We start from the raw sequence: 14,388 nt of genomic DNA on the forward strand, positions 1-14,388 counted from the left end.
ACATAGTTTCACAGGAGTATAAGAAAGGCATCTGGTTACTACAGTGCAAGAAGGAAGAGGCTGTCCCAAATTCAGCTTCAGGCAGTAATATTCTCTGAGACTAACAAATGCTTAGGCACTGATTTTTTGAAGACAAAGAGCAGCACCAATGCAGTGCTATCAGTGGCTGTGGTAAAGCCAGTCAGCAACTGCAGAGGGGACAGACTGCATATAGTAAATACATCCCAATTAGCTTAAGTGTCCAGAAATTACTGAATTAATTGTAGTTTAATAATTTCTCATCGGTAGTATTTTCACTAGGTTTGGAGGAATTCAAGTCTTATTTATTCAAGTCCTGTTTTTATGCCTTGTGCAAGACTTGAATTAAATGACTGAAAAGGTAACTGATTCAGAGGCAAAGAACCAAATTCTATTTATTTTTCACTTCATTAACTCCAAAATCAGTCCTCTGTGCTCAAGCAACATTACTCTAAAGCAAAGGTTAAACACATCTTTCCCCCTTTCTGTGAATCTGAAAACAATTATATTCTGCAACTTAATGGCAGTCCCCTCTTTGATCCCTCCTATCCAAAGGATCCCACCTGCTGATCAGAACCAAAGACAGTGCCGTCTTCAAGTCCAATATTAGGTCCCATGCATGGTTTAAAGGAGCTTAATATATACCTAGGAACAACAAAAGTGTGCTACTTGCATTTTAAAATATAATGTTAATGTAAGGACTGGCAATTTAGGATCATTATTTATTACCACTGCTATTATCAGCACAGAAATACTAGAACACACATGAGCTTGTGATTTAATATACCACAACCATTTTCCACACTAACCAAACCAAAAATCACTGCAAATAAAGTTATCAGAAAAGGGAAATCTTAAAGCTACGTAGGCAAAAGCAAAGCACAGCTCAGGGTTAGCACAGCAGTCTCATAAGGGGATACTTTAAGCCCCGGACTAGAACCACACTCTACCTGGTGTGCCATTGGGAAGGGTCAGGCTGGAAAAGCAAGCTGCTGGGAGCATAACAAGAGATGGTTCCTACAACACTTGTCTGCAAGGTGGAGCTAAGGGGCACTTGTAAGCAGAACTTTAATAAACCACTCAACACTGAGATCAAGACAACATTTCAAAAAGCCTGGTAAGAGCCTGCAAAGGAAGCAGGCTTTTAATTTTCAAAGTTCATCTGCAAGATGAAAAGCATCCACATTTTTATAGCATGAAGATAATTTGTAGCTAGAAACCATGCTAATTTTCATTATCATTTCATTGATTTCAATGCATTTGATATGCTTGCCTGCAGCTAGTATAGATGACAGACAGCTTTACTTGGGAATTGTCCCGACTTTTAAAAATCTCCATTTCTCTCCAGAGAGCTTTTTCATTTCCATATTAGTCATTTCAGAGCTCATTGGGTATGTGCTGGCCCTCTCCCGAAGCAAAAACGCTTTGCCTGCCCCACCTGGAGCTCCTACACTTCCCTGGTTACTTCCTCACTGTGACATTCCCCTGGGATTAACTGCAAGGGAGGCACAATCCTGTAGCCCTTTGCACACTCAATTTGACAGCACTGAAATCCCAAAGACAACAGATCAATGAGTGTGCAAATACGGGCATGTGTAAGAAGACTTACAGGATTAGAGTTGCTTAATTTTACCGTGCAAAGTGGGTTTGGAATCAATTTGTATTTTGTTGGAGCAATTTCTCTCCAAGGGGGAGGTGTTTAAATATTTTACATTTTATTAAGTAAGAAACTGAACTCTTGATTTTTACATGTTGATTTTTTTCAAGTAAAAAGCAGTGGTTTTAGCTTCCCAGATTTTTTATTCCAGGCTAAAAGAGGTTGGTAGGAGCAAAGTGTATAACCTATCAATAATATTTCTTATCATGCCAGTATTTTTTTTTTTTATTTTTAGAAATAGCAAAGCAAATCTGCATGTTTAGAGAAATAATGTTCTTAACTAAAGTCTGACCTCATTCATCCAATATGCCACAACTAAATGCTTTGATAGAATTCTTTATTAAGAACATGGATCAGAGATGTCATTGAGAAAATATACCATCAGAAAGTTAATAATACACAGACATTCTGTTTGGGAGAATACTCAGCTCTTTATGCTCTCAAAGTAAGCCACTCCTTTGCTTTTCCATTACCAAACTTAGGCAAGTCAAGAGCTACTGACTCATTAGAGAAAATCATTAACTTTTCCTATGCAACAGCAAAGATTTAGTCACTTGACATTTTTAACACCAAAGGATACTGAATCTTCAAGGCACACAAAACAAGCACGGTTTGAAAGTAAATGTTTTCATTGTTGGTTAAATCAAAGGCAGTTTGGCATCAGCCCACACCGGTCTAAACCAGGGGTTACGGTCCACCCAGTTTTATTCTTCCCTCAATGTGCTCATCCAAGCACTTGTTTGACCCCGTGGTGAGCTGGTTCAGGAACTTAAGCTGGCAAAAAACTAACTGTACAAAAATAATCCCACAGGGAGGGCAGGGCTGCAGCAGGACTGGTTTGGATACGTTGGCTGAGGCTGTTAACAAACCATATCAATCATTTATGTATTTCCGCCTTTTTCCTCTCCAAAACAAGATGTAAGACCCAACCTATTACTGCTAGACCAGGAGTAAGGGAGGTAAGGATATATGAAATGGCTGCTTCTCCAGGAAAACACAACCTCTTGGATTCACCAAAATACTTTCAGGCTGCGAGGCATTCCAAGAAATAACTGATGATAAGAAGCAATTTTCAATCACCAAAGAACTGCTTGAATGGCTTACCAGAAACATTAATTGATGTTCCTGCATCGATAATTCCACTGTTGGGCCTTACACAGTATCTACGTGGTGCCGTGGTCTTAACTTTGAAGCACACATTTCTGTCCGTGGGGTTGCCGAGCTTCAGGTTTGTAGTGACCACATCTGTGAAAGGACCTGAGGAGGAGAGCAAAAGCAGACTTGAAATCACACAGAAAGCAGTTTTCAAGCAGAGCCTAAGCAGGCTCTAAATCTCTGTTCACAAATCTTATAAAGTAATTAGATGTTCAATTTCCATCTGCAGCATGTACAGATAATCATGCACGCAAAGCTGAGGCTGCCGCCAGGCCCCAGCCCAAGAGCTCATCATTAACAGCAAAACAAAAGGGGGAAATCATTCACACATTGTGCCAGCACCACAACATGGCATTCAAAGGATGCCAAATTCCCTGCTGTGTCACAGTTGCTCCATTCTAGTCACTGAAACCCAGGCTAGCAGAGAGACCAACAAATACCCATGCTGTAGATGACAAGTAGTGAGTACAATACAGTTTGTTAACCAGGCAAGGAATGGGAATCAAGAACTAACACAGACCCGTCTGCACATGAAGCTGGACCTCCACAGAACCAGGATTCCACCACGTATTCAGGAATGTCATACCAAAACCAGTAACAAAAGCATTTAGGGTACATCTCCTTTCACCTACCAAGTTATTTTGTGATTTTTTTTTTGTGTTTTTTTTTTTTTAAATAAACTCTCTTGTCAGCTAGAAATTATAAACCAGAATAAATAAAATAGCCTATCTCGCCCAGGACAGGAAATAACCATGTAGAAATAGGAAAATTTTTAGACACTGAGAGCACCAGCAAAGATTCCCATATCAGCAAAGCCAAAATCAAACCATTGTCAAGATCTGCAACACCAAGTGCAGGCAAATCCATTTCTCTCAGGCTCACTACCTAATTGAAACTCCCAAATCCCTCAGGGAGAAGAAACTCTGATTTCCTACAAGACACTGATAAATAAGACAGGTAGCACACAACTACAGTGCTTTACAGGAGGTAAAGAAGTAAAATTAAAAGAAATATAACCACACTTTGATCAACTGTTTTCTCCACAGAAGTGATTAATTCAATGCCTGAATAAAATACCTTCATCTGCCCTCAGGAGTAAAAACAAATTGGTCAGAAAAAAGCATCAAACTTTTCCTTGCAGAAATGGCAGCCCTAAAATTGAAAAAGGGTGAATGACAATGATAAAAATATTGGCAGGCAGCATTCCACCACCCTCCTCTCACAGCATGGATGGTTTGATGTAATTCAAGTTTGCTTCTTATTCTACACAAATTTGTCTCCTAAGACAATGTTTAATCCAGCTCTAACAGTACTACAGTCCTGCAACCTCTATCCTTGATCCAATTAGTTTAAAGTAATTAGAAGGGAAAAAGCCTCAAAACAATCACACATATAACAACCCCAACCAGACAAGGCAGCACCATTTCTGTCTGCACTCTGAGCAAACCAGCTTTGCAATCCAACACGGGAGCAAACAAAAATTGAAACAATAACATTTTCAGATCCCATGGCAAAGGTTTCACTACAACTGTGCCTGGTGAAACATTGAGATGTGAAAGAGAATGAAACACAACTGTCAAGTCTTCTCTGTGTTCTGCATGCAGAGAGAGACTTTAAGTTAATGGAAAATAACTGGCCAGAAAAAGCCATGAGGTGTTAAAGAAGTTAAACAAGCCAAACAATCAGAAAAATCCAGCAAACATTAGGTGTGTAAGGACAGTAGCAGATCTTCAAAACAGCTCTAACTGGGAGAAATCTAACATTTCAGAAGAAATTATAGGATGCCTAAGCAATAAGGATGTGTCTTTACTAAAAAATTACAGCTTGAGCTGTTCCAGCACAGAGGGAGGGTTGGCTGTACAAAGCCCTACATATGCAGCTGCATCCTCAGTAGTGCTTTACTGGTCTGCATGCTGGGATAGATTTCCTGGGGGAAATACCATGTTTTTACTTGGCTGATCCATGAATGTGTGCGGGATTTGTGTGCCCCAGCACAGAGCTGCTGTTTGAAATAGTAATACGACAACAATTCTGTCTGGAAAATAATTTCCAAATGGAGTTACTTATTGCTAACATAGATCATACCAAAATATTTGGCAGCACAACCTGTCAGCAGACGGAACTCATTTCTTCTTGTCTGCTTGGTGTTTCCTCTTCTGTTCTGTCCACTAAACCTTAAACAGTTTATTTAGCTACATTTCCCCCAAATTACAGGTTTTACAGCCACCACAACTATACTAGAAGGCTGACATCTGCTTCCAGCAAACCTGTGTGCAGGCACACTCCTTATGGCACTGCTGTTCAAAGCAAAGCAAAACACAGCAGACAAATGCAGCATTAACGTGCCATGAAGGTGTCCTGACGTGTGTAAAAAAATAAACAGACCACAGGGTATTACTCAGGGGTAATTGGGGCATGACAATGAAATATTATCACTTGGCTGGCCTGCCTTTTAAGAGCAAGGCCCACGGACTGCCAACTCAGGCTGATATGAAACCTTGGTCGCCTGTTGTTGGGTTACTGTAGCCAAGGTTACAGGTTTTTTGGAGAGGTTGGGCTATGTGGGAGAACTTATCTCAGGACAGACACAAGCTAATTCTGCACTAGAGATACACCTTTGCTATACAGCATCTGGATTTGAGCACTGTAGATAAGGCTGGTGTGGGTATTAACAGCCATGTGAGATGCACAGGGACTCTGAAGCTTCATTTTCCAATGCAAGGCATTGGGACTTCTGCAAACATACATACAGTAAGAGGAAACACTCTTCACTTCTTTCTGGTAACTTTGTCCTCATTACAAGTGGATGGACTATTTATACAAGTTTATGCAACACCTGGACAATGGTTGTACTTCCAAGGTGGGCTGAGAGCACAGTTAAGCCAGACTGGTGCATCTGGATGGTACTTGGGTAAAAGCCACAAGTGAAGACTGACTCTTAAAACCCACAATCCGTACTTAATCACATTATTTTGTTTTGAATGTTTTTTCGATTGCTCATAATATTTCTAGATAAGTTGAACTCATACTAAGGCAGGGTGCTTTCCAAATGACAATCTGCACTTTAAAATCATCCCAAATGTTTTTCACACATGTTTTTCAAAGATCATGAGAAAAATGCCACTGGTGTCATCCCAAGGACAAAGTTATGGGAAACAGGGTCTGTACATGCATCATCTGACATGGGGTTGTCACGGGAGCAAGCTGTCTAGAAGGAAGAATGTAGTAAATTGAATTTGGTGCAGAAAGTCTGAAATATTCCACAAGGGCTTGGTGACTTTCTCCTGCCAAAATAAAGTCAACTTGTGTTAATGCAAAGTGGGCATCTAGTGATACACAAACAACCAGTATTACTGGAAGGAAAGGAAACATTACCTCCTATACTCATGAAACAACAAGCAGTAAGAGGTATGCTGGTTTTTCATAGGACTACTTTTCATCAGGCTTATTTCCGAACTGTGGCTTTTCACCCAGGCACCACACATCCAACCCTTCACGTTTGAAGATCACAGTGTTATCTCAGAATTTTCTACACTCCATTTCCTATTCAAACACCAGTGCTGTATCAATTTTTCCTAAGAGAGCCATTCTGCAGTATATGGCATTGTAATATCCCACACCATTTTAGTAATAATACAAAAGTCTGGGAATTAGGTCAAAGGAACACGATGTCAACTCTATTTAAATTTTAAGTAACTCTCACTGCAATAGAAATTGCTCATAATTGTACCAGCAAATCCAGGCTGATAACTTTTTGATGAGCACAGTACTCACTGTGAGTTCCTTGCCACTCGCTCCTCAAAGAAACCACATTACACAGCCACATTATTTGTACTACATCTTAATACAACCATCCCCACTTTAACCAAAATTCCATGCTTTGGCATGGCAAATAATCAGTCCTCATGTTGTTTGGCACATGAAAGAATTTAGCATAAGTACCAGCAGAGGGAAAGCTTTGATGGCCCAGGCTTGGGCAGGAACATTCAAACCCAGCAGGGACAGTCCTCTGCAGATCTGTACCTGCAATTATCACTACATCTTTATAATTAACTACACACATCAGGTGGGCCACAGGGTTGCTTAATTCCTGCATGAGTCCATCTCACTGCTGAAAGGGGAGGTGGTCTGGCATCTCATCTCCACCAGCTGCCTGTGCAAGTTGCACTGTGTTCCTCTGCATGGGCCAAGAGCAGAGCCAGGGAGCTGCTGGGGCTGGAAATTAATCCACTTACCAGGCAGGGAGAGAGGGAGGGGGCAGTGGGGAAAAGAAAAAGGAGAATCAGTTTTCAGCCAGAACACACAGCACTCAGACCTGGTATCAGGGAAACTGCATCCTCCTGCACAGCATTCTGCCAATTTAAGGTCTCACAGCTGTAGGTTAAAGCTTGCAAGCACATCTGGGCATACGTGCTGCAGTCACACTTGCAGTGTTGGCATAGCTGCTGAAAGTAATTAAGGCACATACATCATTTTTTGGGTACTTTTATTTAATGCAAATTCTCATCTGCTAAAAGCTAGACATCTCTAAAAAATGTAGTGAACTTTTCCAAGAAAAGCACTGCAGGAATACTTGATACATAATCATGTTCAACTGGCAGCCATTGATCCACAAGACTAGGAATAAATTCTCATCAAACTGCCCATGTTATTCCCAGAGTGTTTTAGATGCACTTTCAGCATCTTCCCCTAAATAACTTTTGCAACTCCAGCTCACCACAGACATGCATCCAACAGCAAGGTAATTGGAAACAGGCAGAAATACAGGCAGAGCTTCTTGTGAGATAACCTCTCTTGTACTTCCTTTGTGGAAAGCAGTGGAATGCAATAATAGGAGGGAAGGATGTATTTCACCATGGTTTAATCCCACTGATGTGTCAGATGAAAGTCATTAATCACCTGACACATTAATCAGCCATAGAAAGGTAACTGAAGAATCTTTAATAAGGGAGATGGTGGAAAGCAGTAGAGGGGAAACCAAAATTGCTTTGTGACTATTCTCAAGAGCCCAAATCCTACATGTGATGGGTAGATGTCCACATGGAGCAGTAATTAATCCAGTGAAAGAGCCACACTGACCCTGTGTGAGTGGAGAGGATGGGGGCTGAATGTGATACTCATCCCTTCCCCATTCTACACCCCACGCTGGCCCCTCTCCCAGGGCATTAAGTGCCTCCCCCTAGCTCTACTAGCCCTTCAAACTGGGGATGCCCCTTGCCCTGCTCTAGAGAGATGTCAGCACCATCAAAAAGCCACCACACCCATCTCTCCATCTGATTAGTTCAGTCTTTCTACCTGCAACTTTTCCCATCTTCACATCTGAGTGGTTTCTCAGTTCCTTTACTGCCTCTGACAGCACCAAGTGATTTCATTTTATTTCCATGGGCTCTCCCATTTTATTTTTGTGGATGTCTATCAGCATTACAGACAGGCAAAATAAAACCAGCAGTGATGTGCAAGAAGGCTCAATAACAGGTGAAGAACTTGACTTACTGCATGCTCCTTTTTAAAGTCATATATAAAGCTGATGACCTTTGAAGATAAACACTAAAATGAAAAGAGCTGAAATGTCAAGCAAGACATCTTGAGCTATCAGCCAGGTGCCTGAGAATCAAGAACACCCAAGATACACTCAAACTCTCCCAGCACCTTACTTGTCTTTAGACAAATCACTTAAAGGGCTTGATCTTCTGCTATTAAGAGCCTTAAGAGTTGACATCAACTCCAAAACAGAAGCAGGTTTGGACCCTTATAGTTTCACTCTCCGTCAAGTAAGGAGAATACTTACCTAATTACACAAAATCTTGTGAAGATTAGTGTTTTTAAAAGTACCGTGTGCCAAGGTTTAATCATCATCATCTGGCTCTGGAGACTTTCATAATTAAGCGAGCATCCGCAATTTTTGAAATCAAAGAAGTCAAAAAATCAGAAACAAGAAGAGCCTCTGTTGCATAAATATCTGATTTCACAACTAACTCACTGAGAGAACCCAAATCCCCCAAATTTGCTAATTATTTTAAAAAACAAATCCTTGTGTAAACCACTTGCCAAGCTTTTGACCTCAGCTCAGATTTTAAAAGGAATTAGCTACAAAGCCCCACCCTGTGGAATCAGTATCTTTACTCCCAGCACCCACCTCCTCACCCAAAAGAGCCCTTGAAGCAAAGTGACAGGAGGGGAGTGGTCCCTTCCACTTCTGCTGTGTCAAACAGTGGATGCCTGGATGAAAAAACTTACAAAAATAGAAGCAACATCCACATCACTCCCTATGCAATAGCTGATGCAGTGGAGCAATTTTTTTAAGAAGTATGCAATCAATAAAGTTACCTAAGAAAATAAAAAAAAAAAAGGTGAAGAAACCCAACAAAGTTACATGATCCAGATGCCAAAATTGGAGCAAGGTTGGCAGTAAGTTATTCCATTTAGATGGATTAATCAGTGTCCTTCCCTGGCCTATTCTGGCATAAACTATTTTTCTCAGAGCATGCCTCATGCTTAGTTGGGAAAAAAACCCAAACCCCAAACAAATATGAGACTGAAGACTATTTTCAGGGTATCTATTAGTATGTAATTTTTGTCACCTTTTATCCCTCAGAGGATCATTAACAGTCTGACTTCACAGTTGTAAGAACTGAGAGGCCACACATAAGCTTGCCAAGAGAAATAGAAGAATATGTCCTTCATATAATTTTGGTACCAGTGTCATTTGTTTTTTCCCAACTGATCTCTTCAGAGTTTTCTTACACCCAAAAATGTTACCTACAGCAAACTTCAGCAACAAAATCACACAACATGAACTATTTTCTCTGCATCATAAAGTTAAACAGATTTCTGCACACACTTGCATAAACAAGAGACTGAGAGCAGCCTTGGTGAGCTTTCAGAGGTGTATCTCTGTTTCAGCTGTGCTTTCAGATCCTTTTAGAACCAAGTGCCAAACATATTGTATTACTTTTCTTGTTCTGCACACAAATATCACATGAACCAACTCTGTCCAGGTATGGAAACAGCTCAGGAAACAGTGGCACAGCAGCTGCATCTCTTTCAATAACTATGATGTAGCCAGATCCACTTAGAGTATGGCACCTCCTTACTCTACACAGCCTGGAGCTCCATCCATGGGGCAGAGAAAGGACACAAACAAAGCCCAGGCTCCCAGGAGAAGTGGGGATGCAGCAAAAGAGCAATGAAGCCCTGATGTGCAAACCTTCCCGACAAAAACACTGCTAAAGACTGAAGTCAGTGTAAAATGTTTCCCTGGAAGAACCACCCTGATTTCAATCATCAATCCAAGCTACACTTTTTCTTCTAAAGTGATTTTTTTCCTGGTCTAATTTCATCACTCATCTCCATTTCAAATGCACATTAAAATGTTCGGGAAGGAGCAACTTAACTACTCCAATTTTATGCTCACATATACTCCTCAAATAGAGAAATTTGATGTGCAACTTAAATAGCAAATATTTTAAGTGCAAAACTGTGCATAAATTGAAAATACCAGAAGAAACAAACAAAATTAGATATTCTGGGGATGCACAAAGAATAGCTGCTTTTCTAATAAGTTTAAAAAAAACCCAAGCCACATAAAATAGACAGTGGGATACTATTTATGGCTACAAATAAGGAAGGAATCCTGAGTTTAGCAAGATATATTTCAAGGGAGCCACTTGAAAACCAGCCTATTAATTGTACTTTCAGGACCAAAGGGGAAAAAAAAGCAAAACAAAATCAGAAATTTAGCCAGCAGCAGTGAGAAAACTTGACTGAAAAAAAACTAGTCAGTTTATAAATATAAATAATATAAAACTGACAGTTTATATGTGTGGCATAGAACAAGAAACAAATGTCAAGTCGTGTTCTTCAAGCCTAAACTTCTGTCTTTTCCAATCTAAACAATTCCATGATTCTATGATCATCTGCACCACTGTATGACATCAGTAAGCACAGTGTAATACCAGCTATACAAAAATTAAGGGGAAAAAAAAATGTTACTACCCTTAGATTTTTGCTCCTAGTCTGGTAAAAATATAGGAAGGCCAGAAGAAGAGACATCACAAACCAGAGGAAATGCAAATATTTTGAGAAAACACAAAATAAATTGTTAATTCACATATCACAAGAAACACTAATTGCAAATATCAACAGGCAACAAACATAAAATTGCACGGGAGAGGGTGAACTGCTGGGAGAAACATCAGAAGCATCAGTGAGGATGAAGTAACTGGTGTGATGAAAAAAGGAGCAGTCTTGGGAAAAACACGAAAGTGCAATTTTTTTTCTTGAAAGAATTACATAGTCATTTGACATGCCTTCTACAAGCACAACTAATTTGTCTTTTAAATTGCTTGCAAAAACATAAGATTTGGCTCCATAGTGATCCCCACACCTACATGATTTTATAATCTGCATCCTAAGTAACTGGATCACCAGGCAAACCTCCCCCTTCTCTATTTTTCCACCTCTCATGGAAACCAACCAAGAAAACAGGATTAAATTTAGAATGATAAAATCTTTAATCCATGCACCATGGTATAAGGGACTTCGTTTACAGCTCAGAGAACTAGACACTAAAGTAGTTTAGTAAAGAGATTATTTTCATAAAGTATTTATAATAACGTGGGGTAAGTACTGCAGGCAGCAGCAGTACCCAATCTGTACAAACGTTTTTGAGGCCAGGAGAATTACAGTTGAATTGAGCAATTTTCAGAACAGCTCTAATAGAGAAAGGACAGACTCAGCCCTCAGTCTGGGTTGTGTTGCTGGTGTGAACACACAATCACTTCGATCCGTGTGCACCTCTGCCCTGCCCTGAATTAAACAGGGCAATGGTGATTTGCTTTGCATACATTTCCAATGACAGCAAGACCGTGACAGCTGTTCCAGACCCACGGCACAAATCCCTCTTTACAAAAGGTTGCCTAGCAGGCCAAATTTTAAACTCAACAACATCCCAGGCATCTCAGAAAATATCCTATATGGCTCTACAGACATCTTGGTCTACAAAGAAAGGGTTTATATATTGAAAAAATTCTGGGTCAAATGCCAGAAGAAGAGATTTAGCATGAATCTAACCCCTAGCTTGGACAAACTGGTACTTAAATATTCATATATGTATGTAAAATAGGCTTCCTTTCTGCCTCTGGTCATCACATAGGAAGACAAAGGACCTTCAGTGTTACTTGTGGTAGGAACTGTCACACCAGTGCCAGTCCCTGATCTAGAGGGGAGAGGGCTCCAACTGGGAAGAGTTCCTGGCCTAATCAGTGAGGATTTACTTGCAGAAAAAACCCCAACAAAACAACAATTGCAGCAGCAAGATGATAATGTTAAAGATCACATTTCTTACAAAGATGAAATTTAAGTCTGAAACAACAGCTGTCACCACAAACAGAACTGTTGCAAACACCATCAATAAGGCTTTCAAAGCCAAGCAGCCACACTGACAGGGAAAGTAAAGAGGCTGTTATGGTACCAACTATGAAATGCATTCAGTAGTTATTAGCTGTTCCCAGCAGGCAGCAAATATAAGACCAATATGGTAACAAGATAGTAGAAAATGAGTGTGACTGCAAGATGTGGGCAGAATTAGCAAGGGTCATTTGATTCCTGCACCACCTCAGCTGGGCAGAAAGCAGAGGCACTCAGAAACAAGACAAACCCTCACTCCCCCAGTTTCCTACAAAAATTGCATTATAACATATGCAGAAGTTGTTCATTTGATCCAAAACTCATTTGATGCAATCAATACCTTCCAGAGCTGGCTGCATAGAACAAATTAAGCTGCTTTTAAAATTGGGTATTTGTTCATAGATGTAAGCTGACCTGAGCTCATGAAGTTGGATCATTTGCTATGGTGATGATGCCTTTTTTCCAGTTGAGTTTCAAAACAGATCTGACAATCTATTTAAAGGTTTGTACTTGAATTTTTACAATCCTAATTCTGAATTAGAGAGCAATTAAACAGAATTCATTCTTCTATTTAATGGTAGCTAACCTATTTTAGAAGAAATAAAGCATTACACGACTACTGGTAAGTTTTTAATTTACAAAACCCATGCAATGAGGAAAAATAGGTAATAATTTATTTTCCAGTGAGAAGGCACTATCAGGAACTGCTGTATAAATTTCTGCTCCATATTCCTTTCACGGGTGACAGGACACTGCACATGGCATGCAGGGCAGCAGCTGGTAAATACAATTTACTGCTAAGTACCAGTGCGAACCTGCATCCATTCTGACACATTAACTGTGTCTTTATTTTGCCATGATAGCCATGCTCCTAGGACTTGAGAGAGCCACCCCTTCCATCTGTATTTTCAATATAATCTGTTATCAGATATATCTTCTGATGTGATGAATAGAGGTCACATCGCAGCAACCAAATCAGACTGGCAGGCTGCCATCCCAATGAGCTTTAAATAACAAACTTGAAAAACTTTTTCACGTATCATTGCAATAGCTCCATAGCTCAAAGTGAGCTGAAAATCCATGGACAAACATGGGATTCCCAAGGAACTGGAAGCTGTGAATGTATGTGTCCTATTCTGTACAGTAAAGGCAAGGAGTTGGTCACATTTAAAACATAAAATCCCACCAAACTAAGAGAAGCAATGGCCAAGTAACAAATTTTATCACTGCATTAGGTCTTTCCCTGAAATAGTAATACTTTGATCCTATTAATGCTCGTAACTTCAACTGGAATTCTTAAAATCTGTGCAGTACAAAATTATTCAAAAGTCCTTAACCCATAAATCACATTGACCAAAGCCTTCAAGGAGATTGTGGTATTTTTGGAAATAGTCTTGGGAGACCTAAATACATTAATTAAATTTAACAGAAGATGCAGTTAAACCTCCTTGACTGCTTCATGCATCTCAATTGTTCTTTGGTGTTCCAACCATCCTATTCAGAGTTTCAAATTTCTGTTAGTCCCACAATGTACAATTCCTCCCTTCTTTCCCAGTGGAGCTGTTAGTGTTGTGTCTCTAGTGTACAGGACACCAGCAGATTCAGGAAGCTCAAGAGAAGCACAAGAAGCACAATCTTCAATTTATCCACCTTTCAAAAAAAAAATGAGATGTGTTTTGAGACACTCACAGTGCATCGCTACTCTCTTTTACCTCCAGTTTTTTCCCTCCTAACACCTCTCTTTTAAAGTGAAGAGACTATGCAAAGTCATGAATTAATTATAAAACCAATGGAGCACATGAAATCAGAATAATTCAGTGAGATGTAGCAGGTCTGTACAACTAAACAAACGCTTAATAGAATAAGTTATTGATTTTAGCTAAGCTGCAAGAAAAGTGAGTGTAACATGAATTGTACCAGAAAAGGACTGATTTTGTTTGATAATTGGGATATATTTTAGGATAAATCTGTTTAGATTTAGGAAGCCTGCCTGTTATTTAAATACCATGTCCTCTTTTGAAGACTCTAATTTGGTAATTAAATTCAAATACATAGAGAAATGTACAGGTTTACTCATATTTAATGCAGTAACAATGACTTGACTTGGAATCAGGCCAGACAAAGGGAAGCAAGGGCTGGTACATTTTTCA

At 39.8% G+C, this 14,388-nt stretch overlaps 1 protein-coding gene across 3 annotated transcripts in view; it reads right to left on the bottom strand.

The window, feature by feature from the left end:
* Positions 1-14,388, bottom strand: part of VAPB (VAMP associated protein B and C) — a 33,384-nt gene that overhangs the window by 14,448 nt on the left and 4,548 nt on the right. For all 3 annotated transcript variants that reach the window (XM_069034232.1, XM_069034233.1, XM_069034231.1), the window contains exon 2: positions 2,780-2,932. In XM_069034232.1, the coding sequence (XP_068890333.1) occupies positions 2,780-2,932 (153 nt within the window). The remainder of the gene's footprint in view (positions 1-2,779; positions 2,933-14,388) is intronic.

Source organism: Aphelocoma coerulescens, chromosome 20 (assembly GCF_041296385.1).
Source record: "Aphelocoma coerulescens isolate FSJ_1873_10779 chromosome 20, UR_Acoe_1.0, whole genome shotgun sequence".
In the NCBI taxonomy this organism is placed as follows: Eukaryota; Metazoa; Chordata; class Aves; order Passeriformes; family Corvidae; genus Aphelocoma; species Aphelocoma coerulescens.